The 13,309-nt window shown below is 45.2% G+C and overlaps 1 protein-coding gene across 4 annotated transcripts in view; it reads right to left on the bottom strand.

Moving 5' to 3' along the window:
* The window catches only part of PGS1 (phosphatidylglycerophosphate synthase 1), a 128,606-nt gene extending 128,079 nt beyond the window's left edge, over positions 1-527 (bottom strand). For 2 of the 4 annotated variants that reach the window (XR_004540791.1, XM_033960183.1), the window contains exon 1: positions 367-527. Coding sequence is in view for 1 of the 4 variants with exons in the window: in XM_033960183.1 (XP_033816074.1) it covers positions 367-497 (131 nt within the window). In the remaining 3 variants the exon portion in view is untranslated. Of the gene's footprint in view, positions 1-70; positions 204-366 lie in introns of those variants that run through there. The other 2 variants (XM_033960185.1, XM_033960187.1) reach the window with 2 other exon arrangements.
* Positions 528-13,309: the final 12,782 nt, after the last annotated feature.

The following is a 13,309-nucleotide window of genomic DNA, read 5'->3' as shown; positions in this document are numbered from 1 at the left end:
AGTGAGAGCGCTCTTTCATCAGCAACATGTCTCTATTGGTTCAGTCAATTATGTTGTCAACTCAATGCACCTGGGTCTGCAGAGACTTCAATTGATACAATTCAAACTTTCACTCAGAAGTCTAGGCCCCTTCCTTTTATTTAGACTTACAGCACCTTTTTGCCTATCCAATTAAGCCCCGCCTTTGGCAAAGCAACGCAATGAGCATTTGGCGACTTCCTTCTGTGGAGGAGGCCTCTGCACAATCTTAACCAATCCTGTCCCAGGGCGTCCACTAAAGCCCGCCTCGAGCGCGCGCTGCCAGCTCCGCCCCTTTCCCAGCATGCGCGGCGCGGCGAGGCGGCCTCCCCGCCGCTCTTCTCTCACCTCTTGCCGCGCTCCCGACCCCGGGCCAAGAGTTCGGCGCAGCGTCCGAGCAGCGCCAGCAGCCCCGGCCGAGCCAAGACCCGAAGCAGCCGCCTCCGCTGCAGCAGCAGCGCCGCCGCCGCCGCCGCCATCTTCAGCGCCGTCACCAAGGAGACGAGGCCACGCCCCCAGAGCAAAGCCAACTTTATTCAGCGCGGACAAAGGAACAGTGGCAGCATCTGAACTAGTTAGCAAGATCATGGTGGCAGATAAAGGCCAAATGGCTCTTCCTCTCTCTGAGAATTCAGACACAGTCTCTGTCTCCACCACCTCTTCCGGGAGACCCTTAGATTACTCCTGACCTCATTGCAGAAAGAGACTCGACTCGCGGGTATTTAAACGTCTCTATCATATCTCCCGTCTCCCGCCTTTCCTCCAAAGTCTACAGATTGAGATCTTTAAGCCTTATCACGAACGCCACGCACCATTTTAGTCGCCTTCCTCTGGACCGACTCCATCCTTTTTATATCTTTTTGAAGGTGCGACCTCCGGAATTGTACACAATATTCTAAATGAGGTCTCACCAAAGTCTTATACAGGGGCATCAATACCTCCTTTTTCCTACTGACCATACCTCTCCCTATGCAACCTAGCATCCTTCTAGCTTTCGCCGTCACCTTTTCAACCTGTTTGGCCACCTTAAGATCATCACATACAATCACACCCAAGTCCCGCTCTTCTGTCGTGCATGTAAGCTCTTCACTCCCTAATCTGTACCGTTCCCTCAGGTTTTTGCCAGCCCAAATGCATGACCTTACATTTGGTAGCATTAGATTTTAGCTGCCAAATTTCAGACCATTCTTCAAGCTTTGCCAGGTCTTTCATGTTATTCACACCATCTGGCACATCTACTCTATTGCAGATTTTGGTATCATCTGTAAAGAGGCAAATCTTACCCAACAACCTTGCAGCAATATCATTTATAAATATGTTAAAAAGAACAGAATTTTGAAGCACACCACTGGTAACATCCCTTTCCTCAGAGCAATCTCCATTGATCACTACCCTCTTGTCACCTTGCACTCAACCAGTTCTTCACCCAGCCTGTCACTTTGAGACCCATCCCTAGGGCACTCAGTTTATTTATTAGACGTCTGTGTGGAACACTGTCAAAGGCTTTGCTAAAATCTAAATACACCACATCTAGCGCGCATCCTCTATCCAATTCTCTGGTCACCAAGTCAAAGAAATTGATCAGGTTTGTCTGACAAGACCTATCTCTAGTGAATCCAAACTAAACTAAACCTTAGAATCCATGTTGCCTCCAGTCCTGTAAACCACAGGATTCCAGAAACTTGACCATTATCTGTTAACCTTTATTCCCAGCCTCAACAGAAGATGAACAAATGTGCCCCTGCCACCCAAACTCAATGTCATGACTGAATGAACATAGGTTAGTACTAGGCTGGGCTCTTTGTAACGTATCCATTTGCATTTCTTCTCTTTTCATTTCTATTAATAGAGAGGCACAAGAAGCTGCAGTGGGAACAAAACTAAAGAAATAACAAACTTTTAATCACAAAAGAAGGGGAGAGGCAACATTGAAGCCACTGTTCCCGCCCCATTTTTTTTTTTTTTGTTTCTCCTGGGGATTGTTTCTTTGTTTTTTGGGGTGCAATACAGTACAGTGCCTTGTATACCGCAATTTTCTGCAAGGAATCTCTGCGGTTTCCAACAAGATTTAGGACATGTTCATCAGTTACATTGATTTTATAGAAACCCAAACACTTACAGAGTGGCAAGTCAATTACTTAAATATCACATTCTCAATGTCTTAGTTCATTAAAGTGATTGGAAATATACACTTATCTCATTCAGCCATATCCCTATGGGACCCGTTTCGCCTGTGACGGCTTCTTCCAGGGTCATAGATTAACGGCTGTTTTAAAAAAAAGAAAAACCACAAGAACTTCTTCATGGCTCTGCTTCGAATGCTGTGAGCACCATATCACGGTACACCTGGGGCAATGAGGGGATTAAGTGTCTTGCCCAGGGTCACAAGGAGCAGCATGGTTTTGAACCCACAACCTCAGGGTGATGTGGCTGTAGCTTTAACCACTGCGCCACCAGGGCAGATCTTTGCCATTTCCACTGAGAGTAATGCCTGAACACGGATCAGGAATGGGCAGAATGAACCTGGAAGTTCTCTGTCATCATTTTCTGTTTCTTTGTCTCTGCTACCAAAACCAGACAAAAAAAGGGAAGCTTGGAAGTAATGTAGACTACAGTTCATCTCTATAAACTCACACTTCTGCCATTCAGCACATTGTCAACATTAAATATATCTGGAAATGAAGCTGGACAGGGAAGCAATTTCCCTTGAGGGGGTTTAGCTTCACAGAGAAGTGGTTTCTCTCTGGGAGACTGAGATACAATGAGGTAATTTCCCTATGAGGCTTTTGGGTGAATACCAAGGTGATTTCCCTCTTGGGATGTGGTAAGTGGAAAGGTGATTTCCCTCTTATGATACAGGTGGCTAAGGTGATTTCTCTCTTAGAAACATGATGGCAGATAAAGGCCAAATGGCCCATCTAGTCTGCCTATCCGCAGTAATCATTATCTCTTTCTCTCTCCAAGAGATCCCACGAGCCTATCCCAGGCCCTCTTGAATTCAGACACAGTCTCTGTTTCCACCACCTCTTCCGGGAGACTGTTCCACACATCTACCACCACCTTAGATTACTGCGGAGCCTATCACCTCTTAACTTCATCCTATGCCCTCTCATTGATGGGGGCACGCACGAAGTTCAAGCTAGGATGTCTCTGCTTCAAGGTATTAAATGGACTAGCCCCCAAATACATTACAGACCTCTTCTCATTCCCAACCAACAGACATGAAAGAAAAACACACCTGAAATTTGTCTCCCCTCCGGCCAGAGGGTGCAAATATAAGAAATACCATCAACAACTGCTATCGTACCAAGCAGCCACATGGGGTAAAGAATTAGAAAAACTAATTGCACACACAAACAACTATGGAGAATTTAGGAAACACCTAAAAACCTACCTGTTCTTAAAATACCTAGATAACGAACCAGGACATCAACCCTTGTAACACCATCACAAACCTGATCTTGTAAACTGCTAACCCTAACCCCTAATCACCAACTACGATCACTCCATTCAATTCATGGAATATTTCTACTTCTCTGTAAGCAGCATGGCACTTCTTGGCCTTGCAGCCCACAAACTGTTGTTACTACTATTAATGTTGATACTATCAGATGTACACAGCAATACTCCTTAATTCGTTGTATGTACAGCTTCTATTTATTGTATTTACAGTTTCCCTTTATTGTTAACCGCCTAGAAGTCGCAAGATTGTTGGCGGTATATAAGAATAAAGTTATTATTATTATTATTGCAGAGTTTCCTCTTATGATACAGGTGAATTGAGAGGTGATTTCTTCTTGTGATACAGGTGGATAGAGAGGTGATTTCTCTCTAGGAAATACATACAGAGATAATTGCCCCTTAGGGGATTTGGCAAGAAAAAGAATTGATTTATTTCTTGAAGATTTGAGTGGATGCAGAGGTGATTTCTCATGTGAGAATTCAGGTGATTTGAAGGTGGTTTATCTTTCTTATGGTTATGTGGATACAGAAGTGATACCTCCTTAAGAGATTAAAGTGGATCCAGAGGTGATTTCTCTCTGGGGACAGGTATTACAAGGAGCAGAAGACTACAGTACAGAGACAAAATGGCTGTGCTTGAGTTCTGAGGTTGTGGGTTCAAACCCACGCTGCTTCTTGTGACCCTGGGCAAGTCACTTAATCTTCCAGATACATTAAATAGATTGTGAGCCCACCGGGACAGATAGGGAAAATGCTTGAATGTAAACCGCTTTGAATGTGGTTGTATAACTACAAAAAGGCGGTATACAAGTCCCAATCCCTTATCCCTTCTATCCACGCATATCAGTTCTGGTCGCTGTATCTCAAAAAAGATATAGCAGAATTAGAAAAGATACAGAGAAGGGATGGTACGACTTCCCTCTGAGGAGAGGCTAAAGCGGCTAAGGTTGTTCAGCTTGGAGAAGAGAAGGCTCCGGGGTGATATACTAGAGGTCTATAAAATACTGAGTGGAGTGCAAAGGGTAGATGTGAATCGCTTGTTCACTCTTTGCAAAAATATAAGGATCAGAGGGCATGCGATGTAGCTTTAAAACAAACCGAAGAAAATATTTCTGCATAGAACATGTAATTAATCTCTGGAATTCATTGCTGGAGAATGTGGTGAAATCAGTTAGCTTGGCGGAGTTTAAAAAAGGTTTGGCTAATTTCCTAAAAGAGAAGTCCATAGACCATTATGACGTATGAGGAGAGACTGGAAGCCCTGAATATGTATATCCTAGAGGAAAGGAGAGACAGGGGAGATATGATTCAGACGTTCAAATATTTGAAGGGTATTAACATAGAACAAAATCTTTTCCAGAGAAAGGAAAATGGTAAAACCAGAGGACATAATTTGAGGTTGAGGGGTGGTAGATTCAGGGGCAATGTTAGGAAGTTCTACTTTACGGAGAGGGTAGTGGATGCCTGGAATGCGCTCCCGAGAGAGGTGGTGGAGAGTAAAACTGTGACTGAGTTCAAAGAAGCGTAGGATGAACACAGAAGATTTAGAATCAGAAAATAATATTAAAAATTGAACTAAGGCCAGTACTGGGTAGACTTGTTTGTGTCTGTGTATGGCCATTTGGTAGAGGATGGGCTGGGGAGGGCTTCATTGGTTGGGAGGGTGTAGATGGGCTGGAGTAAGTCTTAACAGAGATTTCGGCAGTAGGTACCCAAGCACAGTACCGGGTAGAGCTTTGGATTCTTGCCCAGAAATAGCTAAGAAGAAAAAATTAAAAATTTAAATTGAATCAGATTGGGCAGACTGGATGGACCATTCGGGTCTTTATCTGCCATCATCTACTATGTATTATTGAGATGGCTTGGGGAAGTTCACTGCTTATTCCTAGAACAGGCAGCATCAAATCTATTTTTGCTGCTTGGGATCTAGCTAGGTACTTGGGACCTGGGTTGGCTACTGTTGGAAACAGCCATTATAACCCACCTTTTGTTTTTTCCTTTTATGTTTTTTCTTCTCTTCTATCAAAAATTGTAACTATTCCCCCTCTTACCGCACAGGTCCTGTATGTTTTACCCACAAATTATTTTAAACTTATGTTTGCACCCAGTCTGTTAAATGTGTTAAATTTTAACTAACAAATTTGTTTTTATGTCACCATTAATATTGTACTTGTTTCATCTATTATTACATGTTATTTTATTGTACATCGCCTAGCAATTTAAATAGGCGATTCATCAAGAACAAATAAACTTGAAACTTGATACTGGGCTTGATGGACCTTCGGTCTGTCCCAGTTTGGCAGCTCTTATATTCTTAAGGGAGCCAATATAGGACAATCAAGCCATTGTGACATCACTGCTGAGGTTGGCTCTTAGGCCTTATGACATCACAATCTCAGCTCTGGAATGTTGCTACTCTTTGGGTTCTGCCAGGGACTTGGGACCTGGGTCGCCACTGTTGGAAACAGGATACTGGGCTTGATGGACCTTCCGTCTGTCCCAGTATGGCAGCTCTTATGGGAGCCAAATATAGGACAATCGTGCCATTGTGACATCACTGCTGAGGTTGGCTCTTAGGCATTATGACATCACAATCTCAGCTCTGGAATGTTGCTACTCTTTGGGTTTCTGCCAGGGACTTGGGACCTGGGTTGGCCACTATTAGAAAGAGGATATTGGGCTTGATGGACCTTCGGTCTGTGTCAGTGTGTCAATTCTTCTTACTGACCCTCATTCATTTCCTGTTAGACATTCACAGAGAATGTGACATCTTAGGGAAGAATTCATTACTCCCCCCTCCCCTGTAAAGGTTCTGTGACTCTGATTTGAGCTGCTTTTCTGCAATGTGTGATCCTCCACTGGGTGTCCCTCCTCCCCTTTGTCATGTGTGCAGGGTCATGTAGCACACACTCTCTCTGCTACGGGATGTTGTACTCGCTAAGCACATCATCGGCTTCTCTGGGATTCTTGACTCAGATCCTTTTTTAGCAGAGAGGAGGAGGACACGCACAGCCACTATCTTCCCACTCCGGGCTTCTCTGTATTTTCCCACTTCTCTTTTCGTATTTGCATTTCCTTATTAAACAAACAGCTGAATTCCCGTTGTCCATCTTCTCAGAACTTGATGCTGGAGGTTTATTGCAGAAACAGACACTCCTGGAAGTCTGATACACACTTTCTGTGGACCTTGGTTTGACTCAGCAGGGCTTTTCTTATGGTTTTATAGGTCAGAGCTGGCAGTGGCTAAAGAAGACCACAAAATATTAGGATAATGGCATGGTGTTTGCTTTTTATGTCTTCTTAAGATTGTGCTTTGTTTTATTAGAGAAGGTGGATAATCAAAGCCTGCAAAATACAAAGTGAACATGAGAATGAAAGAACCAAAACCAATGTGGGTGTTTGATGAACTTCAAAGCAAAGAAAGATTGTCAAAGAAATGAATCCTACGATCAATGCATGCCTAAAGAGGGAAAAACATGGAGCTCATAATTTAATTTGAATTATTAATTTCATATACCACCTAACACAGCCAGGATTTTAAAGCAGTTTATGAAACAAATTGTACAACAAAAAAGCATTAAACCAAGAAAAAGAAGAACAAAACACAAGATACAGTTAATAGTAGCTGCCTAAAATAGGTACAATGCTGTGTATAGAAATAATTAGTCGTAGTAGTTAATGAAAGGTCATTGGGTCATTCTGGTAGTGTCTGCAGTACAAAAGACCCGGGGTGGACTCCTGGGAACGCTGTAGAGGTGGGGCAGGCGCATTGTGAGGCGCCTGTAAATGGAGAGGCTTCCTGTAAAAACCAACCTCCCTATAAGTTTGTTAAAGCCTTTATGTGGCGGTTCATTTACAGGAAATTGGGAAACCTTTGATTTGGGGCACTACCTTTCTTTGATCCAAAAGAGATGCAATTGAGAAACTTCCCCTCCACTCCACCCAAGGGGAGCCTGCCTGCTTTGCCCCGAGCTTCTCCACCTCCTCTCTCATCTTCAATTCCTGAACCGACTCAATTCTGAGCACATCTTTACGGTAATGTGGCCTCCAGAATTGCACACAGTATTCTAGATGAGGTCTCACCATGGCTCTGTACAATGGCATCATGACCTCAGGCTTCCTGTTGACGAAACTTCTCTTGATACAACCCATCATTTGCCGTGCCTTAGATGAAGCCTTCTCCACTTGATTGGCAGTCTTCATGTCTGCACTGATGAACACTCCCAAGTCTCGTTCTGCCATAGTCTTGGTCAAAGTTTCTCCATTCAAGGTGTAATTTCTGCATGGATTTCCATTTCCGAGATGCATGACCTTACATTTCTTGGCGTTGAAGTCCAGCTGCCAGATAGAGGACCAACTTTCTAAAGTACGGAGGTCCTGTTCCATAGTATCTTGTAGATTGTAGCCGTTTACGATATTGCATAGTTTGGTGTCATCAGCGAATAAGATTACCTTACCTTGAAGCCCTTGAGTCAAATCCCTAATGAATATGTTGAAGAGAAGTGGACCCAGGACCGAGCCCTACGGCACTCCGCTGGTCACTTTCAACGTTTCAGAGAGGGTACCGTTAACCATCACCCTCTGAAGTCTGCCACTTAGCCAATCTTTAACCCATGTAGTTAGTGTTACTCCTAACCCCATCGATTCCATCTTGTTCAGCAGTCTGCGGTGTGGGACGCTGTCAAAAGCTTTGCTGGGGCGAAGTCAGGGAGGAGCCAGCAGCTATGAGGGCACTGACCATATTCAGTGCCAGACAGGCCTGCATAAAAAGCAGCCCCTTCTCTCTCCACTTGGCTATGCAGCTGCAGGTACTGATTTGGCCAGCGCCCACGTAACTTCCAGGTTGGCTGTTGACCCCAGATATTCAGTGCTAGTGTCTGGACAAAGTCTGACTTAATTCTGCCTGAGGCTGTCAGCTGCCTGCCGCAGGGTGAATATCTACCCCTTGGGTGTTTATTTTCCAGCTATTCTTTAAGGTACAAGAAGTGTTTGCAAAGCAATTGTGCTGTTTGAGGAGAAGACACAAGGCAAGGAGTGTACAAAGCAGGTCAGAAGAGGGGAATGGGATTTTTCCAAGGTTTACCCGAGAAACACTTTTTTATCTTTTACATCAGGCTTCATGTGTGCTCGGTTTCTATGGCAGGTGAAGAAGCCTAGAATAGTGTCCAAGAAAAAGAGAGGGATAGAACTTTTACAGCGAATCCCATCTTTAAATCCATCTAGTTAACCAGGGAAAAGAAGTGAAAATCCCTAGAGCCCCACTGTGGCAGAGCCATTTGTCAGTAGAATCTGAATTACAGCTAGAATTTAATTGCTGGAAATATTTGTCATAAAAATTGGAAGGGAATTAATTTCTGGTGAACTAAACAAATGAATGAAGGAGTGAAGACAAAATTTCTTTCATTCGTTCGTGTATTTAGCCCACTCGACTGATTCCATACATAATAAATATACAATGAAAAGAACAATTAACAAACATCGACAAGCAGAAAAAATACATATTAATATGTATGATATCTTAAATCTCAACTCATAAAAACACACTCAATAATCAGTCGACATGGACATTCAGGCCTGTTAGACACCTAACTTAAGTAGAAAAAGCCATTTAAACACGCCTGCCGGCACCTAAAAAAACAACATCATCATTATGGCTGTGGAGGCGTTTAGCAATGCCTAACGCCACCGTAGGCATAGCTAATGCTAGAAATGGCGTTAGGTGTCGTAAAGTACCTCCGTAGCCGCAATTCATGTGACAGGTAGGCACCAGAAATATAGGCCTTTAAAATCCTGCCGCCTACCTTTCACAAAGCCACAATTCTAGAAACAGCGCTATTGCGTGATTGAGAAGAGATTAGGTGGCCTTCATTGTTTACCTATATTTTGACATGCCAGCCCTCATTTTTTTAAGAGAAATTCACTATGATTCCTCATTAGGAAAATATAAGTGGGGGGAGAGAAGTTTTCTCAAAGATGACTTATGCAACTGGAATGCTTTTTACCTATGTAAATGGAGGCAGATGTCATTAGCAGTGGCGTACCAAGGGAGGGCGGGGGGGCGGTCTGCCCCGAGTGCACAGCCGGCCAGCTCCAGGTCCTCCTGCCCTACTGTGCAACTGGATCTGCACCTTCTTCCTTTCCCGCAGTCCACGCCACTGCAGTCTTACCTCCCCACTGCTGCTGCTAATCGCCAACAAGAAGTCTTCTTTCCGACTTCAATTCTGACGTCGGAGAGGATGTTCCGGGCCAGCCAATCACTGACGTCGGAAAGAAGACTTCTTGTTGGCGATTAGCAGCAGCAGCGGGGAGGTAAGACTGCAGTGGCGCGGACCGGGGGAAAGGAAGGAGAGAGGCTTTTTTTTTCCACGGCAGGGAGGGATATAGGGCAGGCAAGCTGGCTGGCTTTAGCGCAGCAGGGAGGGAGGAGATAGGTAGGCAGGCTGGCTTTGGTGGTGGACAAAATCTGGAAGGCAGTGGGGGACATAAAGAGGCACTGGGGGCACTAAGGACACGGGACGGAGGCACTGGGGGCACTAAGGACCCAGGACGGAGGCACTGGGGGCACTATGGACACAGGACGGAGGCACTGGGGGCACTAAGGGCACGGGAAGGAGGCACTGGGGGTACTAAAGACATGGGAAGGAAAGAGGGAGGGAATAGAAAGGGACAATTGTTGAGCCTGAGTGCAGAAAGAAAGGATACACAGTCAATTAATAGATGTCCCCTTTTGATGAAAAAAATAAATGGTCACGTTACCTCTGACTTACTTTCTCTGCAGCAGAGTCGGCAGCCACGCTGTGGTGCAGGAAGGTCCCGCGATGACTCGTCTGCCGGCTCTGCTCCGGAAAAAGTAAGTTACGTCGGAGAGGGTGGACTTGGCAGACGCAGTCATTGCGGGACTTTGCCGCAACTCCCTCTGTGTTCCAGGTCCACTCCCTCCGACGTAACTTACTTCTTAAAAACTGGGGAGATCCCAGAGGACTGGAAAATAGCAAATGTCACGCCCATCTTTAAGAAGGGATCAAGGGGTGACCCAGGAAACTACAGGCCGGTGAGCTTGACCTCGGTCCCGAGAAAGATGATGGAAGCGCTGGTCAAGGACACAATCTACGAACACATAGGAAACAATGGACAACTGAAGGCGAGCCAGCACGGCTTCTGCAAGGGAAGGTAGTGCCTCACAAACTTACTGTACTTTTTTGAGGGAATAAACAGCCAGATGGATAAGGGAGAATCCATAGACATCATTTACCTTGACTTCCAAAAAGCCTTCGACAAGATACCTCACGAACGGCTATTTAAGAAGCTGTGGAGCCACGGGGTGCAAGGGGATATCCACCGATGGATTAAACACTGGCTGGCAGGCAGGAAACAAGAGGGTTGGAGTAAAGGGTCATTACTCAGACTGGCGATGGGTCACGAGCGGAGTTCCACAGGAATCGGTGCTGGGACCGCTCCTGTTCAATATATTTATTAACGACCAGGAGACGGGGACGAAATGTAAGTTTATTAAATTTGCTGATGACACCAAACTCTGCAGCAGGGTTAGAAGCACGCAAGTCTGTGAAGACCTGCAAAGGGACCTAACGAGACTGAAAGAATGGGCAAAAAAGTGGCAAATGAGTTTTAACATAGAGAAATGCAAGGTCATGCATGTAGGGAAAAAGAACCCGATGTTCAGCTACAAAATGGGGGGATCATTGCTAGGGCTAGAGCAACTTTGAAAGAGACCTGGGGGTGATGGTGGACTCAACATTGAAAGCATCGGCACAGTGTGCGACAGCCTCAAAGAAAGCGAACAGAATGTTGGGTATCATTAAAAAGGGTATCACAACCAGGACGAAGGAAGTCATCATGCCGCTGTATCATGCAATGGTGTGCCCACATCTGGAGTACTGTGTCCAGTACTGGTCGCCGCACCTCAAGAAGGACATGGCAGTACTTGAGGGGTCCAGAGAAGAGCGACTAAACTGATAAAAGGTATGGAAAACTTTTCATACGCTGACAGGTTGAACATGCTGGGGTTGTTCTCCCTGGAAAAGCAGAGACTTAGAGGAGACATGATAGAAACCTTCAAAATCCTGAAGGGCATAGAGAAGGTAGACAGGGACAGATTCTTCACACTGTGGGGAACCACAAGTACTAGGGGTCACTCGTAGAAACTGAAAGGGGACAGGTTTAGAACAAATGCTAGGAAGTTCTTTTTTACCCAGAGGGTGGTGGACACATGGAACGCGCTTCCGGAGGTTGTGATAAGCCAGAGCACATTACAGGGGTTCAAGGAAGGTTTGGATAGGTTCCTAAAGGATAAGGGGATTGAGGGGTACAGATAGAAGTAGAGGTAGGTTATAGAAATGGTCAGGAACCACTTCACAGGTCATGGACCTGATGGGCTGCCATGGGAGCGGACCACTGGGCACGATGGACCTCTGGTCTGACCCAGTGGAGGCAACTTCTTATGTTCTTCCGGAGCAGAGCCAGCAGACGAGTCATCGCGGGACCTTCCAGCATGCGGCTGCCGAGTCCACTCCAGAGTCCACTCAAGTACGTCGGAGTGGGGAGGATTGACAGCCGGCAGCTATAGTCATCGCGGGACCTTGCTGCATGAAGGGAGAGAAAGGAGCAGGACTGCTGGAATAGAAGAGTGAGTGGTGGAGGGAAAGAAAGGGGGCAGGGTGGTATGGAAGGGTGGTGTTGATGGAATTGATGTACAGAGAAAGGGGAGAAACATAAGGGGGAAGGATATTGGAGGGAAAGAAAGGGGGAAGATGCTGAATGAAGAGGGGTGGATGGAGAGAGAAAGGGCAGACATTGGATGGTAGTGGGGAGCCTATGCTGGATGGAAGTGCAGATGGGAGAGATAAGGGAGCAAATGCAGAAAGGAAATGGGAGGAAAGAAAGAGGGGAGCAGACGCTGGATGGAAGTAGACAGAGAGAGGAGAAGGTACTAGATGAAAGGGTTAGAGAAAGAGGGTACATGATGGAAGGAAGGGATAAATAAAAGGAGGGCACATGATGGGAAGAAAAGGATTGAGTTAGGGAAACACTGGAGGGGTGAGGAAAAGAGGTGGCAAGCTTTAGGTAGACAATAAAAAAGGACATTGATGAGAGGGTAGTAAGAACGTAATCTAGACAGATGCAGAAAATAAATTGAAAGGGAAAAAAGGGAAAGTGATTGCAGAGGAGAGGTGTGGGAGAGGGAAGGAGAGGAGAGAGATGCCAGACCAATGGGGGTGAAAGGAAAGATGGAAGGAGGAGGCATACAGTTTCTGGAAGGGGCATAGAAGGAGAGAAGATGCTATATAGGGGAAGAGAGATGGCAAACAGTGGATGGAAGGAAGAGAGTTACAAGAAGATGAGGAAAGCAGAAACCACAGAAGACAAAGGTAGAAAAAAATATTCTATTTATTTATTGCTTTAGGAGACATGTGTCACTGTTTCTGTGGTGTTGCATTGTATGCAGAGTCCAGCATCTTACTGGTTCAATTTAACCTCTGTCTATGTATTTCTATTTTATCCCCCCTTTTACAAAACTGTGGAGCGTTTTTTAGCACCAGCCGTGGTGGTAGCGGCTCTGATGCTCAGAATTCTATGAGCGTCAGAGCTGTTACCTCCGTGGCTAAAATCCACACTACAGTTTTGTAAAAGGGGGAGGGGTTAGTTTGTGATTACATATTCCATACTAGACGAAGGTGTTTTGTGTGTTCGAAAGACATGGTTTTTTGTTAGGATTGATCTGTACTAGTCTGGCTTGTTTAGTTTTACAATGGGTGTATTGATGTTGTACTGCTCATTGCAGTATGTAAGATGCTGCCTTTTCCTAGGTACT

Source organism: Geotrypetes seraphini, chromosome 10 (assembly GCF_902459505.1).
Source record: "Geotrypetes seraphini chromosome 10, aGeoSer1.1, whole genome shotgun sequence".
Lineage (NCBI taxonomy): Eukaryota > Metazoa > Chordata > Amphibia > Gymnophiona > Dermophiidae > Geotrypetes > Geotrypetes seraphini.
The sequence above is the reverse complement of the archived record's forward strand: the minus strand, read 5'-3'. Positions and strand labels throughout refer to the sequence as shown.